The 25,453-nt window shown below is 40.6% G+C and overlaps 1 protein-coding gene across 1 annotated transcript in view; it reads left to right on the top strand.

The window, feature by feature from the left end:
- Positions 1–17,380: 17,380 nt before the first annotated feature.
- TFEC (transcription factor EC) overlaps positions 17,381–25,453 on the top strand; it is a 36,532-nt gene continuing 28,459 nt past the window's right edge. Inside the window, exon 1 of the mRNA XM_034769001.1 lies at positions 17,381–17,501. Within this exon, the coding sequence (XP_034624892.1) occupies positions 17,439–17,501 (63 nt within the window). The 5' untranslated portion in view covers positions 17,381–17,438. The remainder of the gene's footprint in view (positions 17,502–25,453) is intronic.

The following is a 25,453-nucleotide window of genomic DNA, read 5'->3' on the forward strand; positions in this document are numbered from 1 at the left end:
ATCCTATTGGAGACAGCCTTCATGCCTGCCAGGCCGGCCAGCTACCATTACCATACCAGAACACCCATAACAACAGAACTTTATGGAAAAAAGAGAATAAAAACAAAATGCATGAACAATTGCAACCAGTGAAACCAAGTGCAAGGCAGAAACTCCCTACCATGGCATGTCCCCTGGCCACCTCTTCCCTTTCCCTTCTTTCTCTGTTTGCCATGTATGTAGGAGAGAGGTGGAGGCATCCACAGGGGAAGGGGTTAAGATGGACGGCTGCAGAGGCAAGGTTGCCCTGCCCAGCTGCTCATGGGGCCTGATTGCACTCCACTCCACCCAGCCATGGAGTCTTCCAAGCTGCTTCTGGATTGTAGCACAGGGTAGCGCTCAGGAGACTAAGGCCATGTTATGAGTGATACAGCAGGAGCCTCTATTCTTGCAGTCATTAGTGGTATGAGCCACTCAAACAGCTCTTTCTGGTGAGCTCTGTCCTCCTCCCTTAGCCATCGTTCCAGGAACTGCAAAGCAAGTGGCTGTTCCCATGCTGAAACCCTGTCCTCAAGCTGTGCAGCCAGCCTGGGCCTTTACTCTTGCCTTGTGGTGCCTTTTCTCTAGCCACAAGTCCCTCTGTCTTTGGTACTAGACCTGTTTGTTGGCCCTTTTCAGAACTTCAACCATAAGTTAATCACAGAAAAGCGTCCTTTTGGAACAGTCCTTGAGGGTACATTGGGCCATGCTTCTGCTGCAGTGTGTGGGAACTGTGGAAGTGCTGCAGCCAGTAGAGTTTGAGAGGCCTGGAACAGGACAGCACATAGAGGGTTATTGTCTCAAATAGTCCAGTGCAGGAGCAGAGAAAAAATCCTTGTGGAATTTCATGGACATAAAATGATACTTTTAAAACCCGAACTTCAGTATATTGAGAGAGGGATGCTTCAGGCCACTGAAAAACTCACAGGGCTTTGGGGAGGCTTCAGTCCCATCTGTGTCTGCTGTCAGCTCCACAGCAGGCTTTCCTTGTGGGGTGCATCAGTTCCTCTGAGTAAGGGCCCAGAATGTGCTGCTCCAAAGCCTGCTCTGGAACCAGTTTCAGCAACAGAGTGACTTCATTGTCCCCACTTGGTGCCTGCTGCTGGCCCCCCATGCTGGATTCTGGGGCCAGCATGGCTCCATTCAGGCTGACCAGGTCATCATGTACTACAATTGGCTCCATGCTGGGCACAGTACCCAGCACCCAGGCACACTCCTCATAAAAGAGGCATGATTTTGGCAAGTTGCCCAAGGTGCAGTTCTGGTCCTTGGTTTTCCAGTACTCTCTTGATCCATTCAACCTGTACCCCGCACTGATCAAAGGTTCAGTAAATTTGCAAAGCTGCCAGCTTCTTTGCTATTTGCTAGTACCTGTGGTCATTCCTGGTACTCTTACTAAAGTCCACAGTTTTGCTGGCCTCACAGCAGAGATTTACCAAAATCAGGCTGAGCTCCTGTGACCACGAAGCAGCACAATTTGTAAAAGGCTTTTTCTGGTCAGTCTCCATTGAAAACTCAGTGATGGTGTGTTTGAAGCTTAGGGGCCAGAAGGGTTAATGCTGACTCACTGAGCTGCTGCAGTACACCCAGGGTGGTTGCTTCTGTTTTCAGTAGTGTAGATTCAAGAGTCTTGGAACAGAGAGGACAAAGGAAGTTGGCTCCTGGGATTCTGAGATACGTTTTAGAGCACTCCCAGGACCTGAGTCAAGTGGGGCTGCATCTACACTGCAAAGCAATAGGTCTTGAACCTGGGTCAAGGTTTTGACCTGGGCTCAGACCTTGCAGTCCATACGGATCCTGGGACCCTGGGTTTGACCCCTGGCTTAATGTGATTTGAGTATGGACAGAAGGGGGTTTAGGCTTGAGCCTGAGACAGGGCTTATGTTGCAATGTAGACATACTGGGCCAGCTGACTTGGGCTTGGGCTGCAGGGCTACAAATAGCAGTGTAGATGTACAGACTTGGGCTGGAGCCCAGGCTCTAAGCCCCACCCCTCCCTTGTGGGGACTCAGCCCAGGCCTGGGCTCCAGCCAGAGCCTGAACATCTACACTGCTACTTGATAGCCCCGCAGCCCAAGCCCTGTGAGCCTGAGTCACTTGACACAGGCCAGCGGCAGCCATGCTGTGGGGCTTTTATCGCGGTGTAGACATATCTAAATCATTTAGGCACTTCCAAAAACTTTACCCTACCTCTCATCTTTCCCACAATTCAATCATTTACATTTCCTTTTCACAAGTATTTTAAACAAGAAAAATAGGATAAATGTAAACATAGGCCTGAATTCTGTAATTTATTTACTGATAGTAGAACCTCAGAGTTACATACATCTCGGGAATGGAGGTTGTTTGTAACTCTGAAATGTTCGTTACTCTGAACAAAACGTTATGGTTGTTCTTTCAAAAGTTTATAATTGAGCATTAACTTAATACAGCTTTGAAACTTTACTATGCAGAAGAAAAATGCTGCTTTTAACCATCTTAATTTAAATGAAGCAAGCACAGAAACAGTTTCCCTACCTCATCAAATCTTTTTATTAAATTTTCCCTTCATTTTTTTAATAGTTTACATTTAACACAGTACTGTACAATATTTGCTTTAGTTTTTTGTCTCTGCTGCCTAATTGCATACTTCCGGTGTGTGGTTGACTGGTCAGTTTGTATCTCTGGTGATCGTAACTCTGTGGTTCTACTGTACGTGAGAAACTTTATGTACATTAATAGTCCCATTCAATTTAATGGTTCCAGTGAACTTAGAGGAGTTACTCATGGATGTAAATTCATTTTGAGCTTGGTTCTAAAATTCGATGAGGCTGTGGGGGATCCCAGGAGCAAAGAGGAATGCTTGTTTTATCCAATGACCCTTTTCCTAACCCTCTGGATTGAGTATTTCAATGCCAATGCCTTTATCAAGACCAATTAAAAATGGGCTAGAGCAGTGGTTCTCCATTTATTTACCATTATGACCACATATGCAGCTGTATACGTGTTATGGGAGCCGCATCCACACAATATATATACTACCTGAATGGCCCTGAGGATGTCACGTGGGCCACAGCTGTGTAGATTGGTTGAGAACACTGGGCTAGAGTGTCCAAGTTTAGATTCAGATTCAAATTTCTCCAGAGTCTGTGGATCCTATCCTTGTGGCCACGTTTTTATTCTTAACTGCCACAGAAATAATGAGCTGTACCCAACAGTTACACTAAAACTCAAAATCAAACTGAAAATTAAATAACTGTTGCTGAAATTACAAACACTAAAAAAAGAGTTTATTTTATTCTACAGTCTCACCTATTCAACAAATCTAAACCGAACATAATATCACTAACATTTAATAATGTGTCTCATTCCAGTAGAGAATAAAACTGGGTTTCCAATTATATTGTGGTTAATTGCTCTATTACCCTCAGACTGGATAAAATTTTTCCTAAGTCTTCAATTTTCTCTCCTATTTTACTCATGTGGCACAGATATTCTTAATTCTTTTGAGTGCTTGACTTTGCAACCCTAATGTTCTCTTAACATAAAAAGAAAAATTATGGAATATAGAGTAGGGCCAAGATTTAAAAAAAAGTGGGTGCCTAAAGATGGACTGGGTACCTTAACTTCAAGTACCCATTTTTAAAAATCTTAGTCTAAATCCCTTCCCACCGAAACAGTTTTACCGTCATATTTACTGCTTTTGTAATTTGAATACTCAAGGCCACTAAGAGTTTGAAAAAACTATAGCTGCACTAATCACCATCTCCCACTGGAGGAGCTTTAAATGCTTTCCTGCCTGTGACACGTCTGCTACAACATTGTCAGGATCTTTGTTGCTCCCACTGAAAGAAAACCATCGATGACAAGCCTGATTTCTGAATTACAACTTTTTTTCAAGTATAGAATGTGAGGATTGGAAGGAACCTCAGGAGGTCATCTAGTCCAACCCCCTGCTCAAAGCAGGACCAATCCTCAGACAGATTTTTGCCCCAAATTGCCTCCTTAAGGATTGACCTCACAACCCTGGGTTTAGCAAGCCAATGCTCAAACCACTGAGCTATCCCTCCCCCACTGCTCAATGGTTAGTAGATTTTCATCTATGGAAACCACAATGCAATATGACAGTGACAAAAGTGGTGGTACAATTGGTAATCAGGTGCCACAAGCTTTCATTTTTCATCCTAAAAGCCTAAGAAACAAAAAGATAGTGTCTTCCTCCTCCACATCATCCTTCCAGTAAAGATCCTGGTAATAAAATCAACTAATTAATTAAATCTCCTAGTTTGCAAGAACAATTTAAATTAAGGCAACGTAGACTAATCTAATGAACTACAAATGCTTTATACATTCCTTTTTGTTTATTTTTTACATCTAGTAGTGTGGTTTCCTGCAGGAATGTTGAATCTCCAAGCCATTTTTTCATACATGATAGAGTGATTTCCCCCTCAGTTTAAGAAGAAACTGGTATGGAGAGCCTGTGCAAAGTCCTCCTCATCTGTTATGCCATGCAAAGGGACTCGGGGGGAGGGGGGGTTCTACTAGCAAAACTGCTGAATTTGGGTGTCTGTGCACCACAGGAAGTGTTTCTGCACCAGCCTAGGCAGTGTGGAAGTTCGAGTAGGCTAGGAGAGGGTATGTACATTCACTCCTTTGCAGTGGCTCTAGGACCATGTGTAACTAGTATGGAGGACCTGTGGCTCTTTGTGGAATGGCAGCATAAAGGAAGGCTACACAGTAATTCTGTACCCTGGTTCTGGATTGGGGGTCAGTTCCCAACCATGCTGCACTCCACTCTTAGAGTGTTCAAATTCCGTAACTTAATGGGCATGGGGTAGATTTTTACACTTAGGCCCTAATTCAGCAGCATATGCTTAAATTTGAGCACGGGCTTAAATCCAAATGAAGTTAAAGGGATTTAAGCACATACTTAAGTACTTTGATAAATAGGGATGGATTTAAGTTTAAAGTTAAACATGTCCTTTTGTGATTTGATGAATTGAGGCCCTAATTACCGGCACATTACTTTCCCAAACTACCATGAAAATTCCATGCCTATTTTATGGGCACACATTTGATCTAGTTGGTATTATTGAAAGCTGGTGGTATGATTTACATTATTGGAGGGTTAAAATCAGTGATTATAACCTATTTAGGAAGGACTGAGTGGGCAAAAGGGGTGGGGGAATGGCACTATGTCAAAAATGGCATTACCTGTTTCTAAGTTACCGATAACTCAGAAGAAAATGATCCTGAATGCTTATGGATCAATGTCGTAACAGATAAAGCACAAGATGAAATATTGGTGGCTGCCACAGACAAAAATCATATCTGGGAAGAGGATGACCACTTTCTTGCATACCTATCTATAATGTGTAGGGAAAAAAGGCTGTGTGATCATGGGGAAGTTCAGTTTGAGTTACATCTGCTGGAGGTCTCATACTGCCAATACTAAAATATTCTTGGAATTTCTAAACATTATAAATGACAATTTCCTAACTCAAAAAGTGTTGCAGCCAGCACAGGAGAATTCTTTATTAGACCTTGTCTCAACAGATAAAAAGGAACTGACCATAGAACTAAAAATTAATGGTAGCTTAGGTACAAGTGATCATGGCTTGATCAAATTTATAATGTGCACACAGAATAAAGTCCAGACAATTAATATATTTATGATACTTTAATAAGGACAATTTCACAAAACTGAAAACAATTATGAGCCAAATTATGTAGTAGGAAGAATTTAATGAGAATAATGTGAATGATAATTGGAATATTTTAATAACAGCTTACTGGACTCTCAAAGAGCCCTCAATCAAGGAAGAAGGCTTTATTAGTTAAGAAATAAATAAATAACTGGTTTCAAGGGGGAGTGAAGGCAGCTGTACAAAATAAAAAATAATATTTAACAAATGGAATAAAGGGGAAGTTGATAATAATGAATATAAATCAGAAGTTAGGAATTGTAGAAAATTGAGAAGGGAAGCCAAGGGGCACAAGAAGAAATCTATGGTAAGCATAGTTAAGGACAATAAGGAGGAGTTTTAAAAATATATTAGGAACAAAAAGAATCCTGATAATAGTATTGGTCCATGACTAGATGAAAATGGCAGAATTATCAATAATACTGCAGAAAAAAGGCAAAAGTATTCAATAAATATTTCTGTTCTGTATTTGGGGAAAAATGGATGATATAATCTCATCATATGGTGATAATATTATTTCTGTTCCCATCTCTGGAGGACATTAAACAAAAGCTACTAAAGTTAGACATTTTTAAATCAGCAGGTCCAGATAACTTGCATCCTATAGTTTTAAAAGAGCTGGCCAAGGAACTTTCTGGATCATTAATACTGATTTTCAAGAAGTATTGAAGCACTGGGAAGTTCCAGAAGACTGCAAGGAAGCTTTTATACATTTTTGTAAAGGGTAAAGAGGATGACTGGATAATTATAGGCCTGTCAGCCTGACATTGATCTCAGGCATGATAATGGAACAGCTGATACAGGACTCAATTAATAAACAATTAAAGGAGGATAATGTAATTAATGCAAATCAACATAGTTTTATGGAAAAATAGATCTTGTCAAACTAACTTGATATTTTTTTATGAGATTACAAGTTTGGATCACAAAAGTAATAGTGTTGATGTAATATACTTAGACTTCTTAAGGTGTTTGACTTGGTACCACACAACAAAATTAGAACAATATAAAATGAACATGGCACACATTAAGTGGATTAAAAACTGGTTTACAGATATGTTTTAAAATGTAATTGTAAACAGAGAATTGTCATTCAGGCAGGTGTGTTTCCAGTTTGGTCCTGCAGGGCCTGATTCTTGGTCCTACACTATTTAACATTTTTATCAATGTCCTAGAAGAAAACAAAATCATCACTGACAAATTTTTCAGTTTTTGAAAAACTGAAGAAATGGTAAATAACGAAGAGGACAGGTCACTGATTCAGAGTGATCTGGATCACTTGGTGAACTGGCTGCACACAAACAAGATGTGTTTTAATACAGCTAAATGTAAATGTATGTACCTAGGAATAAAGAATGTAGGTCATACTTACATGATGGGGGATTCTATCCTGTGAAGCAGAGACACTGAATCATGATGCATATCAGCTGAACACGAGCTTCCCCTCTGATGTGGTGGCCAAAAGAGCTAATTCAATCCTGGGATACATAAAAAGGAGCATAGAGGTTATTTTATCTCTGTATTTGGCACTGGTGCAACCATTGCTGGAACACTGTGTTTAGTGCTGGTGCTCACGATTCAAAAAGGATGTTGATAAACTGGAGAGGGTTCAGACAAGAGCCATGAGAATGAGTAAAGAATTAGAAAGCATGCCTTATAGTGGTGGAATCAGAGCTCAATCCATTTAGCTTAACAAAGAGAAGGTTATGTGATGGCTTGATTACAGTCTATAAGTACCTATATGGGGAACTGTTAAAGATTCTGTGTGTAGTTCTGTTTTGGTGTCCCATTTTTCCCAAAACTGTCTCTCCTCTGTTTAACTCAAATTAGCCCCAGGGCTTGCAGTCTTCTTTTACCTCCCTATCAGTTCTCTGGAGCAGCCTAGGTTTGTAGCCCCTCCATCATCTCAAGCCCTTCTGCCTCCTTTCTCCCTGTTCTCCTTCTCATATAGCTGGGCTTGTTTTCTTTACTGGTCTTAGCTGTGGGTCTGTGTCTCTGGCAGTTCTGTGCCAGTGTGCTCAACCTGGTTGCCTCTCAGTGAGGAAGGTGCTCCTCTCTCTTCTGCCTATGTCCTGTAAATCCCATTACAGGAACAAATATTTAATAACGAGCTCTTCAGTCTAGCAGAGAAAGGTATACACGATCCAATGGCTGGAAGTTGAAGCTGACAAATTTAGACTGGAAATAAACCATAAATTTTAATGGTGAGTGTAATTAACCATTGTAATAATTTACCAAGGGGTGTGGTGGATTGTCCATCAGTGACAATTTTTAAATCAAGATTGAATGTTTTGGGGAAAGTTTTATAGCTTGTATTTTACAGGAGGTCAGACTAGATCAGGGGTTGGCAACGTTTGGCACGCGGCTTCCCAGGGTAAGCACCCTGGCGGGCCGGGCCAGTTTATTTACCTGCTGACGCGGCAGGTTTGGCCAATCGCGGCCCCCCACTGGCCATGGTTCGCCGTCCCGGGCCAATAGGGGCGGCGGGAAGCCGCAGCCAGCACATCCCGTGCCGCTTCTCGCCGCCCCCATTGGCCCGGGATGGCAAACCGCGGCGAGTGGGGGCCGCGATCGGCTGAACCTGCCGCATCAGCAAGTAAATAAACTGGCTCGGCCCGCTAGGGTGCTTACCCTGGCGAGCCGCGTGCCAAACGTTGCCGACCCCTGGACTAGATGATCACGATGATCCCTTTTGGCTTTGGAATCTATGAATATTTCTTGTGAATTAAATGACTCCAAAATATATATGAATATACAACAGCTATTCATAGGATGTATATATTCATAATTTAAAATTATAGGATTGTCTAAACAGCATTCTTAAAATTTTACAGAGATGTTCTACTGAAATGCAATTTAATGTCTTTAAAGCCTATATCATGTACACTATAGCAATGTAGATGTATATTTGTTATTGCAAATCTTAATCTTTTTATATGCCTGAAAAATTAGTTTATGGGAGCCACAATTAAAATAATTTGCAAAGTACCAGCATAACACTATTAAAATAAAATAAATGCTGCAATATTGTACCAAAATGCAGCTAATTGAAATGCAAAACACTTTTTATGGGCTATTTGTCTGTGCTGATATATGTTAGGGGAATTAAAAAGAAGTTTATTTAAGTAGAGTGAAAAAATAGAGAAAATAAGGGCTGCAAAGCGAGATTTACTACTGTGTAAGAAATATTAAACATGCCTGCACAAAGGCCACTTGAGGAAAATTGATTACAAGAAATTTGTGACTAGTCATACCGTGGCATAGAAAGAGAGCCACAGGGCTGAAATGACAGTACAGTTTGTGGTGGTTGAATTGTAGGAATGTGACATTGATCTGAAATGGGACCCGTTTGAAGTAGTAATTGTCAATCTGTGCAATTAAAGGATGGCCCAAAGTCTTACTCAATTAGCTCTTTTGGCATGACCACTTAGTTTATAAAATCCCATCGTCTTCAAAAATTGTCATTCTTCAAGCGGAGCCTGTAGAAGACGGTTTGGTTTGGGGTTGGTTAGTAGCCATCTAGGATTGTATCTGAAAATTTCCTTTTGCAAAAATACAAAAATGCCTCATTTAACAGACTGTTCTTACTACAAGGTGAGCCAATCAAATATACTATGAGATTTGATGAATGAATGCTGCTGTTTAATTACTGAAACACAGATTTCATGTTGGTTTAGATTCTGTTTATTCATTGTGACACGTATAAAACAATATTTTTTATTGTGCATGCATGTTTAAACATTTGACTGCCATTTTTTGCAGGTATGGTCAGTGTTTTTAATTAGAGATGAACAATGAGTTTGAAAAAAGGAAAGAAATGTACCACAGTTACTCTGTATTCTCAAGATTATGTATAGTGATTGTATTTCTCTCCCCTCTTTCCCCCGTCCGGTCATGTAAACAAATTATGTAGCCCTAAGGAAGGGGGAGGGGAATAATGGTATGTGAAGTATCTAATTAATGTATAAGGGAGTGAAATCTACCAAAGATTGAGATTTATAATAATTCTACAATGCTGATAGAAGGGCCAGATCTTCACCTGGTTTAAGTCAGCATAGCTTCATTAAAGTAAATGCATCTATTTATTCCAACTGAAGATCTGGCATTTTATGTTCTTCTTTACCACAATTAGATTATAAAGCAACATTATGTATAAATAATTGTATTGATAAATATAAACTTCAAAAACTATTTCCTTTTCCCCACAGGTACAAACACACTTGGAAAATCAATCTAGATATCACATTCAGCAAAGCCAGAAACACCAGGTGAAACAATACCTGACACTTGACACCAAGCTCTCCAGCCAAACCCTCTCACTGTCCCACTGCCATACAGTCCAGCCTGCAGGAGCTACACCCGTACCAAGAAACGGACATATGCCTCCTGTCAGCGATATTGGCGCTCCAGAAAGTCCGGTTACCAAGTTACTGGGTCTTGGAGGACAACATGAAAATGTGGTATGGCATGTATGTTTAAGATACAGGCAGGGCTGAGGGAAAGTATGGGAGAATGGTGGTTATCTTGCACACCTTGTGCTACTTGTGAATAATAATTAAATGTATGTGTACCAGTTCTTTCCTGCAGCTCATCAGTGTTCCCTTTCTTATGGCCTTACTTTGCAGCCTTTGTTGACCTGTGTACGCTTTGCTTACACAAGCAGTCCCATTGAAGTGCATGGATTCTGAATGCCAGTGTGACTAGCTGCTTGCAGGATCAGACACTTAAACTTTCAGTATATACCTGGATAGTCTGTATTTTCAGAATGCATGTCAAATGCAAAATCTGACAGTAGTATATTACTGTCTGTTTTTTGAATATGCACCTGGACGTACAATCCCTTGTTATTTCTGTCTAATAATATTATTTCAAATATATAATGAAGTTAAACACCAGATCAGACTAAATTGTAGATGCAACAACCCACTCATTAATTTTTCAGTTAATTGCTGTATTTTATATAGGCCCAATCTTCAGCTGGTGTAAATCTGTGTAGCTCCATTGACTTCAGCACTACCATTGACTTTAATGGAGCTACACCTAGTTACACCAGCTGAGGACCTGGCCTGTACATCTTATGCAATCAGATATAGATCATGTTGGTCTTCAGTACTTCAGTAGATTTCAAGAGATGTTGCATACTAGCAAAAGGAGAATTCATCCAATGGCATAAGAAAGGGAGCAGCTTTATCCCATGATGGGATTTAAATAGAACAAAAAAGACTGACAAATATGCTGTTACCACAGTGTGAAATCCTTTCCGCCTACATATGTCCTGAGTAGTAGAGTTCTATGTCAGTGGAGTGTGAAAGGGCTGGGGAAGTGGAATCCAGTACCCCAGTGTAGGGACAAGCTCCCCTTGTACAAACCCTCAGAGCATGAGTAAATCTTATCTATAGACAACAGAATTAGCAACAGTATTTGACTATGAGGCCTTCTTCAGGGCTGCTTTGTTAAGAAAACAAGGCATCTGTGAACCAATCCAGACGGTTACTCAAAACTCAAACTGAACCCAAACTGAACTTTTATGGAGGTTTCAAAAAATATTTTAACTTTTTTTTTCTGTTTAATTATTCATCAATATCACACGTTTCAGCAGTTTCTGATTCTGGCTTAGGACCAGACAGGCTGTTCTGGATATGTGTCCAATCTTTGGAATGAATATCTAAACTGAGGTACCATGAGTTTGTGTGCTTCAACACACAACACATTACTCAACCTGCTGAATTTTGGCAGCAGCATTATATGCTGCAGCATGAGTGACCCGGATTCTTGAACAACCACAGATTCCTGGCAGCCTTCCTGGACCAGTAGACAAATGTGTTACGGATGTGACACACTTGAGAGGGGTTGGGATTGATGGTCACTAGTTACCCACAACCCTTCTAACATCAGATCTTGATGTGACAATGTGGTAGGCTCAGAAAGGGGGAATGGGTAGAGGGCTGTTGGTATTCAGGGAAGAAAGTAACGTAGTGAACCACAACCACTTTTACTTTACTCATGGGAACGAATATACATAAAAATCCTGCACAGATAGTAAAGTTTGTATGAGGCTTAAGAATTTGATCTTTGTTTTTAATTCACTTTTGTTGATTGTAGTTTATTTTCTCTTTAGTTTCATATTATCAAAAATATGGATCGTCATTAATAGTTTATTATTATTATTTTCTTAGATGGAGGAGGTTATTGATGACATCATCAATATGGAATCAAGTTTTAATGACGAAGGGATAGGTTGCTCCGAAGCTACACTACTAATGCAAAGAACTGTAAGTATTTTATGGACTTTAATCCTGCTACTAGTAATATACATTTGTGATATAGAATTGAATTGTAAACTGTAGTTTGAGGGAATAAGCAGTTTTTTCAAGCGGTGAAATTTCCTCCCCATTGTCCTGAGTTATTTGTCTTTGTGCCAGGAAATGCCATAGGGGTTGAGGGAATCCACAGCCCCAGGATGTGGCCAGGATAAGGATAGAGGGTTCCAGCACAGTTCCTCTATTGCTATTATTGTAGACTCTGGGATGGAATAGTATCTTCAGCTTCTCAATACCCCTATGCAGGGGTTTTATGACTAAATAGATCCATGAAAGCCAGTATAAAGTCTCCCCCACCCCACCCCCAATAGCATGCAAGGAGTTCAGAGATCCTCAGTGTAGCAGCTACTCCTACACGCTACTCTGAAGGGGGAGAAGGTGGGATGAGCTTTATTTGTTGCAGAGCCCTTTGAGCTGACCCTCTAACAAGGGTAAACAGCACCCATATGGAATAATAATAAGCACTGAGGTAAGAATACTATCCCTTGTATGAAAAATACCGTTGAATAATAATATTAAAGCAATAGACTCAATTTTTAGAAAATGTGATGAACAGTCTGTTTACATTGTCAGATGTGTTACAAGTTTGAGGAAGGAGAGTGGACAAAATTTGGGTAGTAAATAACATAGAGCATTGTGTATTTGGGGAAATAATTTGAGTGTGCAAACTTTACTTAAGATGTCATCTGTTTTCTCCTCTCAGCCCCGACTCATGTTGTGATCCTTATTTCCAGACTTCACCCTCAAAGTGATAGCGCCCAGATTGGCAATTAGAACTTGGAGTGAGTGTTCAAACAGCTCTATGCCAGTTACAGAGTTCAAATTCTTATTTTATAGCACGTTGTAAATATGCAGAACACTTTACAGATGGTCTTGATGAGCAGAGTTAATACTCTAACTCAGATCAGTCTGATGAACAGGGGGAGCCTTACAGTTGCAAGATGGTATGGAGGGATGGTCAGTGAGAGTGTAAAAGGCTCCATGAAAAGTGGGTTTTCAAGCAGGATTCGAATCCTTCTTCAAAACTGAAGATTTTTCATTAACTAGGTATGCTAATTCCAGCCTCATTAATGTTTAGCTTCAGTCATGAAGTACAAACTCTGTGCATTGTCTACTCTGTGCATTGTCTACATGGCTACTCCCTTCTTGCAGGTGCAAGTCAGCATTTTGGTTTTAATCTGTCAAATACTATGGATGAGTTTTCTTTTAGTTACACTGTTTTGACACCGCTGCAACTCCACAGGGCCAAACAATGCCATTTAGCAGTTGGCTCCTGTTGGAGAAGACGCTGGGAGGCCAGACAGGGACAATCTCTTTCTGAACAGCCCGGTGTGTGTCCTTTAGGATAGTACAGCCTGCTCCCCATGGAGCACCTGGCTCTGCCTCCTACCTGCCCCCTTTGGGTGGTTAGATGACAGTTCTTGAGTTCTTCAGGTACACTATTGTCCAGCATCACGTAAAACAGAGGAATATATTATTTTCCTGAGTTAAAACATCTCTCTATATTTGGTTATGTTATAAAAAGATGCCCCAGAGACAGGGAGGAGGAAGCAGCCAGGATTAAAATCTCAGGATTTTCAGTTTCCCAGAAGAGGAAGGTATCTCCCACACTAGCTATCATCTTTATGCCCCAAAGCAGAGGGACTTCAGTTGTGCACAGTGTCACAAGGAGCAGTAAGGGAGAATCCTTGTGCCTTCCCCTGTGCTTCTGCACAAGGGCCTGACATAACTCTTACACTGTTGTCAGATGGATCAGAATCAGGCCCTCGGTGACTATGGGCCTGGCTCACTTAGTGGTCTCCCCTCTCCTTATACTCCACTGCGGCAGCTGAGATCTACAGAAACATTAGAGACACACTTTAGATTTGTGCTCCTATGTCATTGTCTATGGTTTGTTCCTCAGTTCTGGAACACATTCCTTCTTACACTCTGCTAAAACCCAGCTTGTTAGGTTTCCACATACCATGTAAAGCTTACCTTTTCAATGAATTTTGGCTTCACAGCATCTAATCCATAGACCATTTTCTTTCCTAATCGTTCTTAGTGGATGGTTGATGTGGTTGGGGAATTTGTATTGCTGCTCATTGTGTGTATTTCTAAACTGATGTTTGTTTTAGTTGGATGCATCCATATGTCACTTAAATGATTACATTAAAGTCTATGGGACTATGTATGTGAATAATTGATCAGAGGTTCATAATCTTCCCCTTAATTAATGAATTATAGTTTTGGTATTAGTAGGGTCAGAAAAGTGAAAACAGGAACATACTTCTTCCATCTTCTTCCTGTAGGTGCTCATTGCAGTTCCACCTGTGCTAAAGCAGCTGGTCATCTGGCTTTTACTGAAATTTGGTCTAAATTTCATTGTATCAGAAAACCATCTATTCCTGGCCCCTTGATTAAGAACTGCTCAGAGTGGAGAATGCACTAGCTGTATTTCTTCTGCACTTAAAGTGTCTACTTTAGATCAGAGGTATCTTTTATCACCAACTTTTTAAATCACTTATGCAAAGAAAGATAAGGGGACAGAGAACATTTAGTCTAGCTGCCTCAATACTTATGCAAGTATTTGTAGACCCCAGTTCTGTCTCTGACCATGAAACATTGGTTTCAAATAAAGCATATCTAGTACTATCATCTGTTACTCAAAGGAAATGTAAGACTAGCATTGTTTCAGCAGTACTACAGCAATGAAAGAATAACAAACCCGAAACACCATTTTGCTGATATAATCTAGAACTTTAATTAGAAAGACAAAATTAAAAGTCAAACAGAATATGATCAAGTCTCGTTTTTCCATAATCATGAGGATCCAGTATGATGAAACCTGTTATTCTGACTGTTATTAGTGTCTCCAGGCCCACCAACAGCAATTCTGGGCCCCAGGACAGAACAATCAATGGGCCCCCTAGAAAGGGTCACTGGGGTGGGGAGTCACTGCTGCTGCACATCATGCAGGGCAGGCTGGAGACGGGCCCCATGCTGCTGCTGGCCTGGTGTGGTGTCACCATGTGCGTGCGGCGCTGGACCACATGTGGGGCTGGTGCACGCACACACAAGCCGTGCCTGCTGCTGCTGGCTGCGCTGCTGGGTGCACTCTTCCAGCACCGACAGGGCTTCCACATGCTCACCTGGCTGCCTTCGGCTCCGCTAGTACCATCCTGCGCACGCCTAGGAGCCCTGCAACCCGCCCGGGTGATTTAAAAGGGCCCGGGGCTCCCAAGCCTTTTTAAATCACCAAGGCCCCTGGAAAATTGCCCCCTTTGCTCCCCTCATGGGCAGGCCTGAGTGTCAGCTCTAGAAAATAACTTGAGAAAGAGCGAGAATGACTTTTTTTAGATGGAAAAAACTTGTCAATTTTTTTGACCACCTCTAGTGCTGAGCAAAGCCAGCAAAAAAAGCCTTAAAATATTCCTTCACAAATTGAAATGGCTTTATTTTGTGTCCATTTTTTCTGTGAATATTCTAGTCAATTAATTTGCTAGCAGTAATATTTCCTGAGAACAGTGAATTATAAGCAAATACTGGAGAATACTGGTGAAAAGCACATTTTGAATTCATAATTATAAGTACTTGCACCAGAAACATGATTGTAGGAATTATGCTCATTCGTTTAGGGAATAGAAACAAACCATGTGACCTAGACAAATTTAACCTTGTTCACTGATTACTGAAAACAACCTCTTCTCATAAAATCTACAAAAAGTGCTTGCCCAAAATATTCATGAATGAAAAAGAGGTTTAATATATCAGTTCTACAGTTATACCACAAGACTCATGGCCAAAATCTCTATAGGGGCTTAAGGGTCTATCTGCCCTCTCCAAGATCTTCAGCCTCAACTCTGGGTCCTTTAAATTTAATCTTTCTCTAGGGCTTCCAAGTGAGCCCTGTCCACTTCTTGGGGAACCTGGACCCATCCACTACTCCAGGTTCCGACCCAAGAACCCAATAAACAACAAACAGATACTTCTCAATTCAACTTACTGCTGCTACTTCCCTAGGCCTCTTTATCTTCACCCTTACTTTAAGGCCAAAGTTCTCAGGTGTCTCTCTCTCTACGCAAACCCAGTCAGCAATAAACCTTGGCTAATCTTCATGCTCCTATAACCAGAGAGAAGCATACTTCTTTAATCCTCTGGTGTTGACCAGGGACTGGCCTACTAGGGCCCTGCATCTCCTTTTATCTGAGTCTGCTGGGCTCTGATTGGCTGTTGGTAGCCCTTCTAGCCCTAGAAGGACCAGGCCTCTGTAGTTTCAAGATGGCTGTTCCAGTGAGGCTCTTCTAGGTAGGCCTGGCAGTCTTACTTTTTGTGCACCTTTTCTCCTATATTGTTGCTTTCTTGAGTGGGGTGTATTAGGACTGCTATGCCTTCTATAGGGAGCTGCAAAGGCTAGGTACACCCTTTCACACGGGGATAATACACGTGCAGAAAAGAACAACAGAACCCACAAAAGTGAGCTAGTGTGTTACAACCCATTAGGCCACCTGTAAAAATTGCTTCACCTTGCTAAAGAGAGAGGTAGCTGCAGTCTCACAGGGGCCTGCAACCACTGGAAGAAAATACATAGATGAGCCTTGTAGCCCTTATAGGGAAACAATTGATTAAGCAATTGTCAGTTGCCTAGTGGCTCAATCCAGGCTAGTCCTTGTGATGTTGATAACCTGCAAAGCAATAGGAATGTTCTGTAGGGAATAATCTTACCCTGACCGGGGTATGGACTAGATGACCTGATAGGTCTTTACCAATCTGTAATTTTTATGACTATATGTTAACAGCAGTGGATAAAAAGCTCTCATTAAATCTCTCTGAACCATGATGAATGCACAGTGCTATCTATCTGCAAAATCCCATTGCTATCACAAGGTCTTTGAGGTCACAATTGATCATCATGGCATTAATAATTTGTATTTAATTATTTGGCAAATACTGATGGTTACAATTTGGTAATTGAATGGATTACAAAAAATTACAGTCTGTCCCATTGCTAGAAACCACACAGAAAAAAAAAATATCAGGATATTTCTCTGAGTACTTTATTTAATAACTACGATGATCATTCAGGCAGGTATCCTTTCTGTTAAAAGGTGCACAAAATAATGCTGGAGTAGGCAGCCCAGTGCTGCATATTCTATGGGTAGTTTTCAGTCAGTAAGCACTGATGTCATTGGCAATTTTCATAAACTGCTAGGGTTCAAAGCCATTCTAGAGAAAGGGCCAGAGTAAATATTAACAGCCCTCTTTGCTTACTGTGGGTAACTTGAAAAAAGTGCATAACATCGATGTGAATGCTTTGTCAATCACATTCTACACCAGATTAGTCTTAAAGTCCAAGGAAGACTCAAAGTTCACCTTGGTACATAAGCTTCAGCATAGCTCTCCTGGATATTGTTTACAAGATTAATGAAAGAGAAAAATGAAGGAGAAAGACCAAACTATTGATATTGTGGAAATAATAGACTCTTCAAAAATAAAACTGGTGAGCAAATATTTTCTTTGTCTTTCTCCAATAATTTTGACTTTAAAAATATATAAAGCATGTGGATCATGAGATACTAATCTTAGAACAAACAAGATAAAGTACTGGGTTAGGAACTGTCTAATATGTATAGAACCAATAATGCAGTTTGTTAATTTAGATTGCCTCAGAACTGTTTACTGCAGCAATCTTTGAGGAGACCTCTCTTGATATCAGAGAGGACATTCTCTTCTGTTTGTAACCGAGCTGCCAAAACAAATGTTTAGTACCAGTTTTTCATTAGTTATACCAGTCTGAAGCAGGACTCTGTGGATGAAACTCATTCATGGTGTGGAAGACTGGTACACAGCTCTCTGTCCGAGTCAAACCCTTCATAAGGGCTGCATGGGGGTTATTTTGAGGAAGTGGCAAAGCAAGGGTGCCTATGTATCCAACCTGCCACAGAATAGGTTTTTATAACAGCTCTACAGAGGCCAGTACAAAAACTAAAATGGGTGTATTCCAGGCGAGGGGACACAGGTCCACCTCACAGTAATCAGACATCACTTCATTAGTTTGCTTTGAATTCACATTCTCAGGTTATCTTTGCACCCAGAAGGGCCAGGAACATTTTAAAAAAGGATTTAAATTTATAGTCCAGCACACAACTCTACATCAAGGAGTTGATTCCACACCAAATTCCATAGCTGTACGGGATACATGAGGCCCTGGTCTTCTTTGGCCAAGCCTTTGGCTAGCCCATGGACATTTATATATACGGTAGGTACTAACATTTCTTCTGGGCATATACTGTATGTGGGAATCTGAAACTAGTTCATTTTTCTCTTGTGAATAATGAACAAGCTTGCGGCTCATTATTCAAAGATAAAAATAGCCAGTTTTCATACATTATATATCTGAGCGTTAAGTACCAGGTCAAGCAGTGTACAATTATTAACCAGGTTAAAGATAAATGTAGAAGGTGCTGGAATTTGTGCTGGGTGCAAGTACAGAGGACTGAAACTTGGAGCACTTGCTAATTTGATGTTTTACACGGCAATAAAGAAAAAAGGAAATGGTATAGTTTTTATTAGTTAGCAACAAAGCAAGTTTATTTCCCAATATACAGTGATTGTCATTTAAAAGTCAGTATTTTTAATAAGTAATTATTTAAAAGTTTAATTACGGGAGCACCTTTAACATCCAACTGCAAAAGGGATCCCTAGGCCCTGTAAATACTCATAGTAAGAGAGAGCTTTTGCACCAGAGAGTTGACAGTCTAAAGCAGTGGTTCTTAACCTGGGGTGCACAGCCCCTCTGGGGTGCAAGATTCCCTTTCTGGGGGTGCGAGACATGCCAGATTTTTTTAGAAGGTAAATCATCGAAAACACAAATTAAGCACAGGCACATAAGTACAACTACTTAGTTTCATCAAACCTATGTATTTATTAACATTATACATTATACATTAACGTTTTATCATCATCGGATCGATGGACTACCAAGACATTTTTAACAATTACTGCAATATACAAACAAAAAATATATCTAGGTTTAAAGAACTGACCTATTTCAATGATTTTTGATAAGAGGTGCGAGAACATATTTTGAGAACAAAAGGGTTTCAGGCTGCAGTAAAGGTTAAGAACCACTGGTCTAAATAGACCAGACAGACAAAGATTTGGGCAAAGGGAGTATTGTTATCTGTGATCTTAGAGTAAGTGTGTATATATATATATATATATATATAGAGAGAGAGAGAGAGAGAGAGAGGTTTACTGAGTTTTCCCAGGTGACACAGCAATTCTATGACAAAACCAGAAGTTGGACTCAGATCTTCAGAGTCCTGTTCCAGTCCTGCGTCACTAGACTATATGTCCCATCTATATATCCTTTTCATTGTGTGAGCAGTTAGCACACACTAAGCCAAATACTGAGAAGTATTTCAGATATCCCGATTTCCCCCTCTATTTAAAAATAGGAAGTATTTCTGACATTTCAGATATTATTGTATAGTAATTGTATGAGCAACAATTCAGTCACTAGATAGTTATGGACTAAAGTGCAGAAAAAAAATCAATGCATGTTTTGAAATTCATATTCATACTCCAGAGATTAAAGCCAACTGTGTCACCTGATTACACTGAACAAACAAGAGGTAAATGATAAGGAATGAAATACTTTGTTTTTACTTTACGAATCTGAATGAATAAAACAAATTACATTTTACATAATACATGAAATGGACAATCAAAATGGTTCTAACTTTAGACTTCCTTCCACTTAAAGGATACAAGTAACACCAGTGTAAAAGCTTTATTAAGGCCCCATCTATAGTTATAATTAGAAAGAATTAGCAAACGCCATTTTTAAGTAGAAAGGTGCTAACATACTTTTCCTGAATAAGTTTCAGAGTAGCAGCCGTGTTAGTCTGTATCCGCAAAAAGAAGAACAGGAGTACTTGTGGCACCTTAGAGACTAACAAATTTATTAGAGCATAAGCTTTCGTGGACTACAGCCCACTTCTAGTCCATGAAAGCTTATGCTCTAATAAATTTGTTAGTCTCTAAGGTGCCACAAGTACTCCTGTTCTTCTTTTTCCTGAATAAGGTAGACCAACAAGAATCATTTTACAAAATTGTGCTATAATTTAAGGTCCAATATTAATATGATTTAACAGGTGTATCGTTAGGGTGTAAATGTGAATGACAGAATGTCCTAACATTTAACATGCAAGCACTGCAATTTAGATGTCATCTTATGTATTAATTTCTATCAAGCAGAAATGGAATTTTACAATTGCAGGTATTGTTATGATACTGTATTCTCAAGAAGACGGACCAAACGAGTATAGCTATTAGAGATACATGTGTTTGTGGAAGGTATCTATTCTTAACATGTATGACTCCTCCTCAATGGATGGTGACATGCATTTCAAGGTCTAATGGAACAATGATGGCTGCTCACAATATGAGTGCCTCTTGCCAGCTAATTTTAGGATAAATCAGGGATTATTGATTTTGGCCTACTCATGTGGGTGGAAATACACCAGTGCAGATGACTAAAGTGGAATAGAGATTATTAAGAAATTAAAACTCTATTTAGAGCTGGGCTTTACTGCATTCAGTAGGACTTTACAAATGCAAGAAAATCTAGTTTATTTTGGAAAAGAAATTACCATTACTTTGTGTTTGTATAAGACCTAGTAGAATCAGGCCCTGATCCTCACTGAAGACTTTGGATGCTACTGCAATGCAAAAAAAAAGGTAACCCGGAAAAATAGTAATGTGATCATGCAATTAAAGACTGTATTATAATTGAGGATACAATTCTGTCATGGAGATCATGGATTCCGTGACTTTCTGGGATCATTGTGACTTCTGAGGCAGGGCTGGAGCAACGGCTGTCTACCCCTGTTTCAGGAGCAGCGGTGGGGCTGGAGCAGCACCTGGTGGCCGGCTCCGGGGCTGCTGGAGCTGTGGTCCCCAGAGCAGAAGTCCCTAGGGGTCAGCCCTGGGGCTGCCAGAGCAGCTGATTGGTGGGCTGACCGCTGGACCAGCGGCCCCTGGGCTGAAGCAGTGGCTGGGGTTGGAGCAGCTGCCAGAAGTCAGCCCCCGGCAGTGCTCTGGCTTTTAGTCTCCCCCAATCCCCAGGGTATTTTTAGTAGAAGTCAGGGACAGGTTGCGGGCTTCTGTGAATTTTTGTTTATTACCTGCGACCTTTCCCTGATTTTTACTAAAAATACCCATGACAGAATCTTAACGTTAATCATAAGGTTACATTACAAGAAGTGGAAGATTGGACAAATGATCAGGGAGGAGTATAAAAATATTGCTCAGTCATGCAGGAGTGAAATCAGGAAGGCCAAATCACACTTGGAGTTGCAGCTAGCAAGAGATGTTAAGAGTAACAAGAAGGGTTTCTTCAGGTATGTTAGCAACAAGAAGAAGGTCAAGGAAAGTGTGGGCCTCTTACTGAATGAGGGAGGCAACCTAGTGACAGAGGATGTGGAAAAAGCTAATGTACTCAATGCTTTCTTTGCCTCTCTCTTCATGAACAAGGTCAGCTCCCAGAATACTGCACTGGGCAGCACAGCATAGGGAGGCGGTGATCAGCCTGTGGAGAAAGAAGTGGTTCAGGACTATTTAGAAAAGCTGGACGAGCACAAGTCCACGGGGCCGGATGCGCTGCATCCGAGGGTGCTAAAGGAGATGGCGGATGTGATTGCAGAGCCATTATCTTTGAAAACTCATGGCGATCGGGGGAAGTCCCGAATGACTGGAAAAAGGCTAATGTAGTGCCCATCTCTAAAAAAGGGAAGAAGGAGGATCTGGGGAACTACAGGCCAGTCAGCCTCACCTCAGTCCCTGGAAAAATCATGGAGCAGGTCCTCAAGGAATCAATTCTGAAGCACTTAGAGGAGAGGAAAGTGATCAGGAACAGTCAGCATGGATTCACCAAGGGCAAGTTATGCCTGACTAACCTAATTGCCTTCTATGATGAGATAACTGGGTCTGTGGCTGAGGGGAAAGCAGTGGACGTATTATTCCTTGACTTTTGCAAAGCTTTTGATACGATCTCCCACAGTATTCTTGCCAGCAAATTAAAGAAGTATGGGCTCGATGAATGGACTATAAGGTGGACAGAAAGCTTGCTGGATCATTGGGCTCAACAGGGAGTGATCAATGGCTCCATGTCTAGTTGGCAGCCAGTATCAAGCGGAGTGCCCCAAAGGTCGTCCTGGGGCCGATTTTGTTCAATATCTTCATTAATGATCTGGAGGATGGTGTGGACTGCACTCTCAGTAAGTTTGCAGATGACACTAAACTGGGAGGAGTGGTAGATATGGTGGAGGGTAGGGATAGGATACAGAGAGACCTAGACAAATTAGAGGATTGGGCCAAAAGAAATCTGATGAGGTTCAACAAGGACAAGTGCAGAGTCCTGCACTTAGGACAGAAGAATCCCATGCACTGCTACAGACTAGGGACCAAGTAGCTAGGCAGCAGTTCTGCAGAAAAGGACCTAGGGGTTATGGTGGACAAGAAGCTGGATATGAGTCAACAGTGTGCCCTTGTTGCCAAGAAGGCTAACGGCATTTTGGGCTGTATAAGTAGGAACATTGCCAGCAGATTGAGGAACGTAATCGTTCCCCTTTATTCGACATTGGTTATGTATGTGTGTGTGTAATATTGATATATTATATGTTTCATATATGTGGTCTCCACTAAAAAGACTTGTACCAACAGTTACCATGATGATATCTGGAATACCACAGTATTTCCTTACGTTGGGAAATTAGTTTGTTTAGCAGCATTATATTTTCCTTAGAAAAGGAACTATGGTATTTCAGATACTGAATTGTGGTAACTGCCAGCTCTTCAATAGCAACCACAAAGTACATTTTTATAACATTCATGTCTGCAGCCATACTAATTCAAGCTCTAATCTCATTAGATAGCACAAATTCTTCAGGGTCAGGCATAGGTGCTGGAATTACAGGTGCAGGGGGGTGCTGTTGCACCCCCTAGCTTGACGTGGTTTCCATTATATAGAGGGTTTACAGTTTGGCTCAATTGCTCTCAGCACCCCCATTATAAAATTTTTCCAGCACCCCTGGGGTCAGGCCTGTTCAGTAGTTGGATGGGAGAGCCCTAGCAAAAGTACTGGAGCTGCAGAGAGTGCGATTGGGGGCACTATGGACTTGATCTTGCAAAATGCTGCTGAGTCGTAGCCAGAGACTCATTCCCACAGTTAAAGGTAAGCATGGACTGAAGTGCTGTATTGGTCTAAGCTGGAGTGCACTGTTCAGCTCCTTTCAGGATTGAGCCCTACATATGAGAACCACCATCTACAAATGAGATGAAAAACCAATATTCTGATACAGTCATTGACGATCCAGTGACACTTTTCTTTATAAAAGCAAGAGTGTGAAGCCTTGCCAAATTCTGATTTGGTTAATTACATTCTGCTTTCATTGATTCCCCTTGCAGTTTCAGTTAGATATAGTATTATTCACTTCCAGTAATACACTGTCACTGGATGTGCCTGGTTAATCATTTCCTGTGTTAACAGTTGCTATCTTTCTCCGACTGCACTTTTTAAGTGGGTGAAATTATTATATGTGTTTGTACATGTATATGATATACATGTCATTTGCAAAGTGCACACAGACACAAAACTGAGAGCAAGCATGTATATTTAGTACAATTAGGAAATTTTTAAGTGCTTTGGATTCATCACGTTTAATGGTGCTATATCAGTGTAAGGTCACTTCCATACACATCATTTATAATTATATCATTGCAAAAGTATTTGTGCTTTTTTGTAAGGTTACAAAGGTTTTTGTGAGGTTGAAATGCAGATTTGGAGTATATTTGGTTGAAGCCACAATGGTGTATAAACTTTCAGTGCTACATCATATAACATCATGAAATCCTGTTGTGACATACAGCATCTTAATATATATGCAAGTGGCCTGATATAATGTGAATGACGCCTAATAATTTGTACAATATTTTGGGGTATATTTTTTTCTTTTATATTTAATTCCAAAATGCCCACATTTTGGGTCACGTTTAAACTAACATTTAACCAGGAAACAAAATTTATCATCTCTTATTACAGCAAGAGTGACCACTCAAGGTTACAATGAAATTTCTATTTTAATCTCCTATTTGTTTGGTACTAGAATTTTCCATCCTTGGTACCATGCCAGAGGTGAATTTGTTTAGAGAGTTTCAGCAAAATCCTTTAACAAATTGTGGAATTTTCATATGGGGGGAAAAACTCCCAAATAAACAGAAATGTGTATGCATGTCAAAGGGGCATCAAATTTGTTTGCTTTGTAGATCCTAATGTGATTTAAACAAGAAGCCATATTTGAAGGAAACTAGTTCCGAAGCTTTAATACTAAGAAAACTGACAATTTCTTTTTAAGATATGTACAATAGGATTTCCTGAGGTTTTTGTTGTTGTTTTGCTTTGCTTCATCTATACCTTGTAGTATTGTGGACACATAACTGCTTTAAACTTTGCTATTATTTTTTTCTGCTCTGTATAAAGCAGCTTCAAACACTGTGAGAGCACTGTGCAATCTCTGCTTGTAAGGATGTTTAAAATTTCTAGTAGCCTATATATCCTGATGGAGGAAGCAGAACCCCCCCACTCTAGAAGAAAGCATCTAGAGTATGAATGGAGGAAGGGAGCCCTGAACCCTGGAGTTCTACTCCCATCTTTGTTACTGACAGGCTTGATAATATTTTGTATTTATATAGCATTTACCGACATTATTTAATTCAGGCACTATAACACCAGTATGTGAGGAAAATTAATATATTTATACTCATTTACAGATGGGGAAATTGGCACTCAGCGAGGTCAAACAACTTGCACATGGGCACACAGCAAGTCAGTGCCAAAACTAGGAATAGAACCCAGCACTTTCTATGCTGAGGCATGCTCCCAACCCCTTTAGTACATAGTGGATGTCAGTCTCTATTGCCTTGCAGCATGTGTAGTCACGTCCATCAGTGCAAAGTGGATATCAAATGTTATCATTCTGACCTAGTGTTTTACACCCACTTTGTGCTGAGGTAAATGTCTACATCAAGTGCAGGGTAATTCAGAATCAAACCTAGTGTCTTCAAGCGAGATCACTTTGGGTATGTCTACACTGCAATTAAACGCCCATGGCTGGCCCATGTCAGCTAACTCAGCCCAAGCCCTGTGAGTCCATGGGGCAGTTTCATTATGGTGTAGATGATCAAGCTTTGTCTGCAGCCCAGGCTCTGTGACTCTCCTGGGAGGGTGTCCTAGAGCTTGGGCTCCAAGGTCCCTGAATCATAGTTTTGCTATCTGTACAAAAGGGCTAATAATATTTTCCTACCTACATTGCAGGAACATCCACCTTCATATCTTTTTGCTTAATACAAAGCTGGCACTTAATCTACCGCTATTTTAGTTTGCTGACT

Source organism: Trachemys scripta, chromosome 1 (genome assembly GCF_013100865.1).
Source record: "Trachemys scripta elegans isolate TJP31775 chromosome 1, CAS_Tse_1.0, whole genome shotgun sequence".
Classification (NCBI taxonomy): domain Eukaryota; kingdom Metazoa; phylum Chordata; order Testudines; family Emydidae; genus Trachemys; species Trachemys scripta.